At 34.0% G+C, this 13867-nt stretch overlaps 1 protein-coding gene across 5 annotated transcripts in view; it reads right to left on the bottom strand.

Moving 5' to 3' along the window:
• TAF2 (TATA-box binding protein associated factor 2) overlaps window positions 1-13867 on the bottom strand; it is a 70890-nt gene that overhangs the window by 18202 nt on the left and 38821 nt on the right. For all 5 annotated transcript variants that reach the window (XM_081071059.1, XM_081071055.1, XM_081071056.1 and 2 more), the window contains exons 18-22: window positions 12031-12141; window positions 9313-9506; window positions 8394-8533; window positions 4990-5059; window positions 806-915 (exon numbers count right to left, since the gene is read on the bottom strand). In XM_081071059.1, coding sequence (XP_080927185.1) covers window positions 806-915; window positions 4990-5059; window positions 8394-8533; window positions 9313-9506; window positions 12031-12141 — 625 coding nt within the window. The remainder of the gene's footprint in view (window positions 1-805; window positions 916-4989; window positions 5060-8393; window positions 8534-9312; window positions 9507-12030; window positions 12142-13867) is intronic.

The raw sequence follows: 13867 nt of genomic DNA, 5'->3' as shown, positions 1-13867 counted from the left end.
ATCCTTCTCTCTCCTCTCAGGTAAAAGTGCTGTCTATCCTGTCCACATTAGCAGTTCTATTAATGCTTTAGAACCAACCCTGCTTACCTGAATCAGGAGAACAGCACTCAAGAAGCAAGTAGAAAACCCCACAGGGATGTTCTCTATTCGAATCAGAAAATATCTAACGACAAACCTCTAAAATAGCAAATCTGATCCTAGAAAAAGCCCATCTCTTCATTTTCTAAAGTAACTGCTATTAAAGCTGCTAAGAAGAAAGCTCACTGTGAAAGCCACTGTTTCAGGACATTTTTCAATAAACCCAGCATTTCTTATTGACGGCAGAAGCTTGGAGCCACATACAGTTGAGCCAGACAACTGTGCAGAATTCCAGAGGGTAGGTCTGCCCTCATCTTTCTGTCCATCTCACACTAAGTAAAAACAGCAAACTTCATTTACATTTCTGTGTGCATATGAGTATATAATGTCCTAAGAAATAGGTGAGAAGACTTATTTTAACTCTTGGTAGCCTCTGAAATAAAAAACAACAGTAACACTTTGCCGGTTCGTGTTTGAAGCTCTTTAAATATTTCAGTCTCACATAAATTAATATTTTTGTTTCCTCAATCACCCTGTGGAATATATCCTCCTTAGCAAATGTTATCACATCCACTGATGTGAGGGTAAGTGTAGTAAGTATCCAACTTAAAAAAAAAAAAAAGGAAAAAGACAAAAATCACCCACAGTTTTATAAGTATTGAAAACCTGTAATAAAATGAAAACACACCAATTATAAAACATTTTGAAAAAGCCACTGCTGTCTCACCAGAATTCATAAGTTTCCAAAGTTGATCCACCAGGGCTTCGTTACACAAGGGGGACTCCATGTTCTTAGTAAATGGTGGGTTCTTAGTCAACATGTTTAGAATTTTATGTCTGAAAGAGAAAAAAATTAAAACTTTTGCTGACCATTAAATAAAAACATTTGAAAATTACCTATAGTTCCTCCTTCCTATTGTATCATCTTCCTTTTTAGAGCTAGCTTTATGTTTAAATTTAGTTTTATTCAAAGGCATTATGCTACATCCTAAACGTTTACTGTTATTTTTTCACTAAAAAATTCTGATGGGTTTGTTCTTTCTAAAATTGGCATAGTGTACAATGAGGTCTTCTAAAACCTGACTCCATGTATTACTAACTAACGTTTCCCATCCTACTTCTAAAATGAACATTTTACTCTCTTCAGAAAAGTTTACAAAAAAAAACCAAACTGGTCAGTAAATATAAAAATCTAAAATGGGGCAAAAAAACAAAATCACATATAGGTCAAGAAGAAGTCTACATTTGAGATAATAAAATAAATGTAAACTTCATTATTCTGGTATCTTTGTAAAGCATGTAAAGCATTTTAATGAAAATGTGCAGGAACATTTTAAATATGGAGACTGCAAAAAGGTTTCCTCAAAATAAGCTGAGGTTTTAGAAGGGCCAATTAATAAAAAAGTATCCTTATAGAGTATAACAGCTAAACTCTGCTATTGGGACATTTTATCTCCTGTGAGCAGCTACCTGCACACATTATGGAGTCGTCTGAAAAACAGGGCAATGTGACTAAAACAAACATTGAAAAAGAAAATGTTCAATGCTATGAGTAGGAGAGACCACAAAAAGAGGATAGAGAAAGAAAAGGAGAAGCAAGGAAGCTATGGGAGTCATCTAGCATTTAGTGATGGGGTAAAAGCCAGGCCTCGGACTAGGTCTGAGAAATTCAAGACTTGAGAGTAATGAAACTCTTGGATAGAATGGAGGAAGAAACTTAGGTTGTAATTTTTATTGAAGCTAGCAAACTTTAAAGAAAGTGTAAACCCTGGAAATTTTTATATTTGTTGGTGGACAAATAACAAATGGGATTAGTACTTGAGAAAGAGAAGGGAGGAAAGTGAACTGCTAGTTGTAGTTTAAGCTACTTAACTCCTTTTGGCTTCAATTTTATGTCTGTAAAACTGAAATATGTGGATTCTCACTATTAACATCGCTTGTGCTTTGAAATTTTAAGACCATTTGAAAGACTATTGAAAGGCTATGAGAACAAAAAGTGAAATGTCATTATAGATGCAATTTACAGATAGGTAATATGAAAGAGAATATATATTGTTACGGATATTTTACATCAAATTTTCATATCATTATGGATAAACACAATTCCTGTCCCTAAGGACCTCAAAATCTATTTGTAAAAATAAATCAGTATTACAAATAAAGAACGTCTTTTAAAATGTGGATATGTCTGCTGTTTAGAGCATGTTGATCTTGTTATACTTTTAATTTGCATGAGGAAGAAAAGTTGTTAAGTTTCTATCCAGCTGCTTTCCCAGTTACTACAAATACCAAAGTGGTACGGCCCAACTAATAAAACTTGATATTTACTCAGATCATTACAAACTCTTTATAGCCATGCCAATGAAGTGTAAAGGGTGCTCTGGGGATAGCTTTCAAATTACCACTAAAAGAGCAATAATGATTTGTACATGTATTACTTTACGCAATTAAATATTTCTTTAAAAGTGTTGTTTTTCTCTAAAGCATAGGTAATAGAAGACTTGTACAAGGAAATATTTATAAAGGACTAAACACTCAAAAGCAATACTCAGAGATAAAGTTTAATGGAAGACAATGAGAATCTTATGCTTAATTTTTCAGAGATTGAACATCAAAATTCATAGTAAGCATATGCTTCAGACATATGGAACAGACCTGAAGTAAATCCTGAGAAAGTCATGGGTTTATGTCATATTCATAGCAGCAAAAACATCATGTTATATCCCTAGACACTTGAGAAATTTCTTGGTAGGCTAATCACTATCTATAAAAAATGGAGTCAAATTAAAACCAAAAAACTGCTCAAAATCTCTCAGGAGAAAAACCATTGGATGTATGAGATGTGATCAAAATATACAGTGAATGTTTCAATAAAAAACAACTTATTACAGTAAAAGATACATTGCCATTAATCACTCTCAAAATACTCCCCTTCGCTTCGCACACACTTATCCCATTGTCCTGGCCACTTTCTGAAGCCGTTCTGGAAGTCCTCTTTCGTGTCATTAGTTGTACTATTGTGGTTGCCTCGATGTCTTGAATTGATTCAAAACGTTTACCTTTCATGATCATTTTGAATTTGGGGAAGAGGCAGAAGTCACACAGTGTCAGATCCAGTGAAGAAGGTGGATGAAAGGACACACCGTAATGTTTTTATTTGAGAGAAACTGCCATACCAGAAGCGATGTGTGACATGGAGTCTTTCTGTTGTGATCACAAAATACGGCGAATGCTGCTGCCGGGTGCCATCCAATGGAAAGGCAGGGATCTTCAACATGGGAAGTGGCACGTCCAACCTTAGTAACAGTGTGTGACAAGTTTCAACTTGTTCGGTGCAGTCGGGTGTGAACTGCAGTTGAGAGAAGGTATGTTTTAAAGTGTGCTGTAAATCATCCTCCATCATGACAATGCTCTGTGTCACACATCGCTTCTGGTCTATGGCAATTTCTGTCAAATAAAAACATTATGGTGTGTCCTCATCCTCCTTACAAGTATTAACTGGATCTCGCACTGTGCGACTTCTGGCTCTTCCTCAAAGTCGAAATGATTCAGGACATTGAGGCAGACACGAATGTACAAGATACGAAAGAGGACTTCCAGAACTGCTTCAGAAAGTGGCCTGAATGATGGAATAAGTGTGTTTGAAGTGAAGAGTATTTTGAGGGGGATTAATGGCACTGTCTTTTACTGTAATATATTTTTTTTTATTTAAACATTCACCACATTGTTTGATCACATCTCATAAGTAAGTCCTGTGAGGAACAGACACAATATGATCATATGCATGCTGATTCCAAAACAAGAATTCCATGTCATCTTTAAAATCATCCTACCCCTTCTAAAGCAAATGTGACTAATACATATAATGTTATATGTCAATTATACCTCAATAAAGATGAAATAAAGAAAAAAAGAAAAAGTAATGGGACAAAGAGAAAAGGACAGCATTTCTATTCAACGTATAAAAAACAGAGAAACACAAAAATATACAGATGTCCCAAGACACCAAAAAATACACACATAAAATAAATGCTGTGTGTTAATACTTCTCTGCCATTAAAGACTTTTTAACACATGATGACCTTTTTTAACTATGAGTATAACTATGAACTAGATGGTTTTAAGTAAAGCCTAAGAGGTTCCCTACTGGTGATATAAGTGAGCAACATCAATTAAAGAAATATGTCAAAAATAATCATGAAATATATCCTTAAGTATATTTCCAGTTCAGATTCCAGTTCAGGTTCCAGATTTCCAATTGTATTTTATGAAACCGTAACATTGAAACAAATAAAAATCTGAGTGTCTACTATGTGCAAAGAAAGAAAGACAAAAATGGTCAAAAATTTAATCCTATTCAAATACACAATAAACATCCTACTTTGCAAAAGAAACAGCAGAAATGAAGACTAGAAGGGAATACAAAAACGAAAATAATTACTGTATCATGACAAGGGTTTTATTTTCTAAAATTTTTAAAGTGTTACATTAGATTTTTTAATCCCAAGTCTATTTAATAAAACTTAAGATTTTATACGAGATAGAAAGGAACAACTGATATACACTAAAACATTGCTCTTAATTACTTTTAAAATAAATTAAATCAATCAGTACAAAGGTTTCATCATTTTGGATAAGGGATAATCCATGTGTATTACAAACTATTACATAAGCTTTTCTTTAAATTACAACAGAAATCATATGTAAAATTAGAGAATAACCTTTACTAACAATGTATTTTTAAAGGCAAATCAAATTTAAAAAGCAAATTAAAAGGGGCACCAATAAATGCATTACATATTTCTATGTTTTCAAATATAACAGAGACTTGCTCCATGTACAATATTCTGAAATAATTCAATTTACCTTAGACCTTACCAAAGAAAAAAAAATTATAGCACGAAAACTAACCTTACATAGGGCACAGGGTCATTCTGAATCATATTAAGCAGCCACTGCAGTTCTTCATAACTCCTGTCCACTGAAAATAAAAATGAGGAAATGTGTTTGTTGCAATTATAACAAATTAAACAAGTGATAAGCAAAGAGTTTACACTTAATACTTAGAACTGTGCCTTCGCTGGATTTCCAATCAGAGTTGAAGGCTGCAGGCAACTCTCTTCTTTTTTTCTCAAAATATTTGTCTAATTTCTTTCTTTTTTTAAATTTATTTTTATTTTTCAAGTACAGTTGACATTCAATATTATTTTGTATGAGTTTCAGGTGAACAACATAGTGGTTATACATTTATATGATTTACAAAGTGACCCCCCCCAATTAGTCTAGTACCCACCTGACACTATACATAGTTATTACAATATTATTGACTATATGCCCTACGCTATACTTTGGGACGTAGACTTCTTTGTAATTTTTTATATAATAGGCCACTTTGTAAATTTTGCAAGTATTGTGCTATATGCAGCCAAAACAAAACAGGACTAAAGTGTGCATTTTTCACTACAGTCAAATCAATGGCAAATACAACATAAACAAATTATAATTTATTCAGAGCCCTAAATAAGAGATGACTAACTCTAAATGGACAAAAGGTGTTTAAATAAAATTGTGTAATTTGATGCTTAAATCAAATTATAGAGAGGTATGATACAACGGTGTCTCAACTACATTATATAGTAAAGTTTTGCCAAAAAAAGTGGTTTTTTTCACTTAAGACTAAAGAGAAGCCTTAACTTTTCAACGTAACATAAAAAGCAATTATAAAAATAGTGCCATAAGTATAACTGACCAACAAAATGACTCATTAACTATTTCCATTCACCTTTTTAACAAGTTATATTTTCCATTTTTTCATTTTCAAATGATCTAAAATTCATGGATCACATTTAAACTTACCTTTCAATTGAATTACACCTACTAATTTAGTGTTCTTTAGGAAAGAACTAAGAATATTGGCATTCTATTCTATTTCAGGTACCATGTTTCCCCGAAAATAAGACTTAGCTGGACCATCAGCTCTAATGCATCTTTTGGAGCAAAAATTAATATAAGACCCAGTCTTATTTTAATATAACATAAGACGGGGCGTGGCGTGGTGTGGCGTGGCGTGGCGTGGCATCGCATCGCATCGCATCGCATCGCATTGCATCGCATCGCATCGCATCGCATCCCAATATAATAAGACTGGGTATAATATAATATGACAAATATAATAACGGGTCATATTAATTTTTGCTCCAAAAGACACATTGGAGCTGACAGTCCGGTTAGGTGTTATTTTCAGGGAAACATGGTAGTACTAATTCATGAAATCTTCCTCTTTATGTGACAGTGAACATCATTCATACACTTTGGGAGAGGAGGTTGGGAATACTGGCATATTTAGTGGATCTCAGGACTTGTAGATTTCATGAATTGGTAAAATGTTAAAATAAAGCTGGAGACCTGACAGAGGTTACATGTTTTTCTTGCCAAGAAATTCATTAAAAGGTCCTGCCCAGTGACTCAGGCGGTTGGAGCTCTGTGCTCCTAACTCCGAAGGCTGCCGGTTGGATTCCCATATGGCCCAGTGGGCTCTCAACCACAGATTGCCAGTTCAAAATCCCACAAGGGATGGTGGACTCCGCCCCCTGCAACTAAGATTGAACAGGGCACCTTGAGCTGAGCTGCCTCCCGGATGGCTCAGTTGGTTGGAGTGCAGGCTCTCAAACACAAGGTTGCCAGTTCGATTTCTCGAGTTCCGCAAGGGATGGTGAGCAGCACTCCCTGCAACTAGCAAGGGCAACTGGACCTGGAGCTGAGCTGCGCCCTCCACAACTAAGACTGAAAGGACAACAACTTGACTTGGGAAAAAGTCCTGAAGTACACACTGTTCCCCAATAAAATCCTGTTCCCCTTCCCCAATAAAATCTTTAAAAATAAAATAAAATATTTAGCAAAATTTCTGAGGACATCTCATAGATAAATAAGATATTTAAAAAAAGAAATTCAGTAAAAGAAAAAAAAATCACTATTTTCACCATCATTTCTTAAAAGAAAGAATATTTTAACCCTCAATAAAGAGGAAGAACAAATGAGTCCTTTCTGAACTTAGACCAACATATAAAATATACACAAGATATTGCCCTTACCCTTTTACAATTTCTAACTATAAACAAGTATTTCTATATAAACTTACAAAAAAAATAAAGATTTGAATTGTATTTTCCCCTACCTAATATGTAAAAATTAGTAAATATCTACTAAAGAACTTCCCTCATCCCTTCCTCTCTTTCCACAGTCAGATGAGAAGTTCAGCATACATTAACTTCTTTACTCATCTTCTATTATAGTGCTAAAATCTGGAATTTTAGATGTAGATAAATTATTTTTTAGCTTTCCATAGTATTTTTAAAGAATTATTTTTGAACTTTGCATTAAATTTTAGAACCATATTAACAAATATTTAAGCTTAACTCTTTTTTTTACAGGTATAGTTGCTCATCACTATGTCTCAATTCAGTTTCAATAATCTTGAGCTATTACTTTGATTTGTTTCCAGATCAGCTGAAAATTACCTTTGAGAATTTTGTTTTTAAATGTCACACAGGAGGTGTACTTCTAAGCCGTCAACGCTACCTGAGCAACAACTTGGCAAAGGAGAGAATCTTAGATCATAATTTTCCCTACACATTATGTTAGCCGTTTGTTCACTGTCTTTTGAACTCTTCACATTCTGAAGAGGTTACAGGCCACATTACTCTTTGACGTTACACAATAATTGGACTTTGATAGTCCTAGGAACTTACAGATTTTTTCCTTAACTTTAAAATTTTAAATTTCATCAGACTCTAGCTTCGGTCAGTTTCATTTATATTCTATGAAAGTATTCTATTGACTTCTTAAAATATTGCTTTTCTTCCACTTGTCCAATCTTTATGACTTAACATTCTTTTACATTTTCGTCTCTTTATCTTTCTCCTCTGTATTTTTGAAAATGTTATAAATATGTAGTTTTCTCGTCTTCATTTGTTAGTCTTGTTTTTATCAACTTCATGAATCCTTGCCTAATTCCCCTACTGAAGCTCCTGTTTATGTCAAATTTGTGAAAGGTGCACAACATTTTCTTGAATTCTTCTTATATAGTTAGAAATTTCACAAAAATAGCATGTAATTAAAGCTATAAGAATGATATACTGACTACTTGGAAAGACCAAAAGTATCTATAATTTTATTCTTTTCCCTCATTTATTCTTATACAAATTCTACATTTACCAAATATCAGTGAGTCAAGAATTTAAAATTAAAATACCTGCATGGTACACAGCAAACATTTCTTTCTAAAATGATATGCACATACATTTCTAATGCATTACCTTTAGTATAATCAACAACTGCTTCCAAAGCTGCTATCCTAATGTCCACAAAGTGGCCATATTCTGCATAAGATTTAAAAAGGGCTGGATCGCTTGGCACATGTCCATTCTTCTGAAGCACGCGAATGGCTCTCAAACAACTAGGAAAATAGTATTTACACTTAAATACTTTTGTTAAAGTGTTTTCAATCAAACTTGTTTTCCAGGCATTAGAAATAAATCTGTAACAGTAAACTGAAAAATTGGTAGGATCTGAATCATTTTCATTTTTAACATTAAATTTTTGCTATGATCATAAAAATTAAAAATATCTAAATCCTATTAAAAGAAAACAAATTTCAAAACTTGTTTAGAAATCCAATTTCTAAGTTTTTATTATACTTAATATTTTCTCCAAAAGTTGTAGTAATATACAGCTTAGTAAATAATAAATGTGGCAAGTTAAACCGTTCATGTTTGAATCAGTGAATAAAATTTATTTTAGCAAACTCCTAAAGAAATGAATTTTTTGAAAGGCGTATACAAAGATGTTGAAAGAAGTGAAAAGTCATCTTAAAAGAGCCTAGCATAGAAGGATGTGTATACAATATCCATTAGGATAAACGACTTCGCATATATCAAAAATCATGCTTATGAAAAATTTATGATGATGAGAAAGTATTTATGATATAAGCAGGATACAAAATCTGTACAATATACGGCCAGTAATTTAAAATTTATATTGTTACAAGAGGAAAAAATTTAGAGGGTCACTTTCCAAAATAGTATAGTAATAATTTACCTGTGGATGACAGAATCATAGGATTTTAATTTTCTCCTTTAACTTTACTATATTTTCTAGTTTTCTATAATGAAAATAAATTTCTCTTATAATTATAAAAACAAATAACTTTAAAGAAAATGTAAAGAATCATCATACCTGACAGTAATGGTATGTCTATAACTCGGAAGAAGTTTTTCCATATTCAAAAACCTGGTGATTTCTTCAAGAATGAGTCGCACATCTGGATTTAAGTTATCCAAAGTTCGAACTTCATTATTCACACTGACTGCAGGCGTAACAGAGTTAGCAAGGGCATCAATCATTTCTGCACGATAATAGTTATCTGAAAACTAAGCCAAAAATAATTAGAAGAAGATAACAAAATTCACACTTCTATTCAAAAATTAATAAAATATTTATAACTTAAAAGCATAATTTATCTGAAAACATAAGCAAGTTCTCTGTTAAGTACTCAAACTCTGTCCTTTGCATAGAGTTACACATGGGGGGAAAAGTGAGATTCACTAATTAGTAATATATTAGTTTACTCAACAAATATTTACTACATGAAAACCACTCTTATAGTAACCTCGCTAGATTCCTCTAAAAAGACCACAGTCCACAAATCCTGCTTGTAATAGAGCTTCACATACACTATCTGGTATTATATTATCAGATAATTGAGGACAGCACCAACATAAAAAAGACACATCAGAACAAAACGATAAAAGCAACTTGAAGGAAATAGAGTATGCAATGGAAAAAAAAAATGGCGGGGAGCAGGGGAATCCAAAAACTATCATTAATATTGCCTAAGAAATAACCAATGACATACCTTCCAATAGCAAAACATATTTTTAAAAGAAGAAATATACGGAGAATCAGGATCAAAATTAAATTAAAATATAAAATTGAAAAAAACTCCAGAAATTTTGAGCAAAAAAAAAACAGGAAGGAAAGTACAAAGGAAATTGGAGGGCTGACGTATAAGAAATAACATGTGAATAATAGGAGTTCTAACAAAGGCAGAAAAATGGAAAAGGAACAGCAAAAAGGAAATTAATTCCTAAATCCATATCCCCGAGAAGCAATTTATTGAAAGGCAATCTGGGTGTGGCTAGATTTAAACTCAGCAAATCAGATGCTCTAGGCTGGGAATTTGACATGGCCCAAGCGAATTAATTCTACCAGCAACACAAACTGCGCCAGGGATGAAGGAGGAATACCTGTCCACTTTTGATATCCATGGTGGAGGCAGAACCTCACACTGACACACATGACAACAGAGTCCTTAAATATTCCCATGTTCAGATAATGGGCGGGAAAAGAAAAATAAGGCACACAACAACAAACAAACAAAACAAGAAAAACTACTCCACAAGTGTATACTATGGACAAAGTTTTGTTTTCAAACCATTGTAAGTTTCCTTCAAGTATTTTTATAGTTTTATTGTTACTTCTGATAACTACTTTGAAAAGTCCATTTATTTGAACACTGTTTCTGACCTAAGTATTTGGATCACAGAATGAACTCAGAAAACAAAAATGAGAATGGGTTTTGGGTGAAGTGGGAAAACCAAAAGATTTAACATTTACCTTCAGACCACATATCCAGTTCTCACATATACTATAATCCTAACTGAACAAGCTAGTTTATCTGATCATCTCGAGGTTATAAGAGATAAAATGAAACAGAAATCATTTGTGGAACACATTGGGGTAGGGAGGCATCTAGAACAACAAAAACTTCTAAATAAACATATTGGTGACTTTTTTTTTTTTTTTTTACTGTTGTAATGTTTTATTAAACTTTTTTTTTTTTGCAGAGTTTTTTTTTAATTAGTTTCAGGTGCACAAGACAAAGTACTACTTAGACCTTTATCATTTATATCCCTCACACTGTGTGAACCCCCCTGCCCCCATCCACTACCCTCTGACATCGCACAGAGCCATTACATCCATGTTTTATTAAACTTTTCATGAATTTGACCTATCCTACCAGTTATATGCCTCTTTCTATGTGCTGTTCCTTCTGCCTCGAATAACCTTCCCATACTGATCCTATTCACAGACTTGGAAAATTCTATTTCTCTTTATGACTCAGTTTGAGCATCACCTCTTACGTACAAAACTTCCCTGTGCCTTTCTCTCTATACCCCTGGAAGAAGGCAATACTTTTGAATTCTCCTAGGAAATTATGTACATACACCTCTACTATAGCAGTTATGAATGGCTGTTAACTGTTTACTTGTCTGATTTGCCTATTAGGTTGAATCTTGAGAGCTTAGAATCAGATTGTGGTATACAGCAGTTGTTCAATAGATGCTTAATAAATAAATGAAATTCCAGATGGCATCTACCATCTCTTTCTATTTAACATGGTACATTGCCTAGCATAGCGTATATTTTCAAAAACATTTGCTCATTGTAAGAATAACAAGGTGAAATAATCTTGAAGAATGGCATCTAATAGCTATTTGCTAAATAAATGAATAATAAACACACATAATGGTTAAAAAAACATAAGTCAAATCCATCAAAGAAAAAGTTATCCCAAGAAGGAACTATTTTGGGGGACTCACTTGGTAAAAGAAAAAAGGAGTCAAAATAAAATCGGGCTGTCAGACTACCAAAACAAGTTCTAGCTGGCTTCCCCAAATCTGATGCACTACTATCTCCCCATTACAACAGCTATGAGGAACATATAAAAACCAACTAATCTTGGTTTTCATCCACTGGTTAAAAATAAATCCCATTTGTACGTTTCTGTCTCCAGAAATTTGAAGTACAATGGACTCAACAATAAATTCACAGTCTAAATATTTCATTAAAAACAAAATATCACTGGGTAGTTATATAATTAAAGTATCTTACCTTATTTTTTCTGTTGTCATTGTACTTGATTAAGTCTAAAATAAATGTTAAGACTTCTTTGGGACAAAGGTTGTGCACATCTCTCAATAAAGCCATCGCAACTGGCATAGTCTACAAAAAAAAATAAAAATAAAAATGAAGCATATAAACTCATTACTACAACTCATTGCAGTGTATGTAGAAAAAGGGTTATTCTGGGGCTGACATGGGTATCTGGATGGAGCCCAACCACCCTCATTCCCACCCCCTCCCACTGGGAACATGTCTCTAACATCCTAACAAAAGAGAAGAGCTGAGCAGGAAACCAAGGGGAGAACTGCACAACTGGATGCACTCTGTAGCCCATGTGCCTTTGTCTTCATTTGTTAGAGGAAAGTATATGGGATGTGAATCACATAAATTCAGTTCTGTGTTTTACAGTGCAAAAGACATGGATTTTAACATTAGAAAACCATGATCCAATTCCTACTCTACTACCTACTAAAATGGATTATTTAAGCTAGTTGCTTACGAACCAGGAGCCCCACAACTATTGTCAGGATTAAATAATGTAGTGGGTGGAGGCATGGAGCAGACATCAAGTTCATGATCAGTCTGAGAAGACACTGATTCTTCAGGACCACCCCATCCCAGCTTAAGGGAAAATGGTAAGTTATCTGAAATCCAGCCTAACTTTTTCCTTCCCAAATTTCCACAGGCAACTTTTCTAAGGAGGTAGAAACCTGACTCACACGATGGTGGCCTGTACCAGTAAAACGAAGCAACTCAAGGCAAAACTACAGATATGAACAGACACCACGGGCCCCAGTGCACAGTGAGATTTGGACTATCCCCTCTTCTGATTCAAAGTAACTATACCCTCTAACTGAGGAGCAAAGAGGAGCATGGCTCCTTTGATTGCTTTAAGGACCAGAAGCAACAGGAGAGTCAGTGTTACGACACTGTAACAACTGTCAGTATTAATGCTCAAAGAACAACTGAGAAAAAGGCTTTTTCATAGAAGTATCTGTCCTATGCCTGTTCTGTCCTTTTAGGACTCAAGTTTGATTTAGGTACTAATCTCTCTTTTCTGACATTAGAAATATTATGGGAACAATGAACTGGTCCAAAAGCACAGATGTTCCAACTTTTTTGATGGCTACCCACAGTAAGAAACACATTGACATCCCAACCTAGCATTGGGCATGCACACACACACACTTAGATGCCACATTTATAAACTCAAACAAGAAAACCCCAAATACCTTATACCTGCCCTCATTATATGTGCTACATTATGGTACTGCCTATTATTTTTTATTTAAAAAACAAACAAAAACTCTCAAATTGATTTCATGACTCCTTCACCAACAGATCACAACTCTCAATATAAAACATTGATCTGATGGTATATGGAAGCACCAGGACATAATAAAGGAGACATACTGGGCAGACACAGACATTAACCTGCACAGACATTGCCTGAAATGGCAACAGAGCTGAGCCAACATGTCTAAGTACCATCATATGTTCAGTCCTGAAAACTCAAATAACTGGATGCCACAGATCTTTGATCACACCAATACTGGCTTTCCCCAAACTTGGATCTTCCTGAATCTGTTCTGCTGATGAAATTCACTACAAATAAATTATGACTGCCACTCTCAGCAGGCGTCTCAGTGTTGCTGGGAAATCCTTTTCCTTTCCCTCTCTCATATATAAACCTCAACTTGCATAAAATCTTCAACATCTATCATTTCACTTACTTCTAATCTTGCCTCCAAAAAAAATGCATGTTTTTTACCTTTTCTAAAATTAACCTCTCAGCAGTATTCAATCCACTACTAATACCTTCAGA

The sequence above is a fragment of the Rhinolophus hipposideros genome, assembly GCF_964194185.1.
Source record: "Rhinolophus hipposideros genome assembly, chromosome: 13".
NCBI classification, from domain to species: Eukaryota; Metazoa; Chordata; class Mammalia; order Chiroptera; family Rhinolophidae; genus Rhinolophus; species Rhinolophus hipposideros.
Note: the sequence above shows the minus strand (reverse complement) of the source record. Positions and strands in the feature narration are given on the sequence as shown.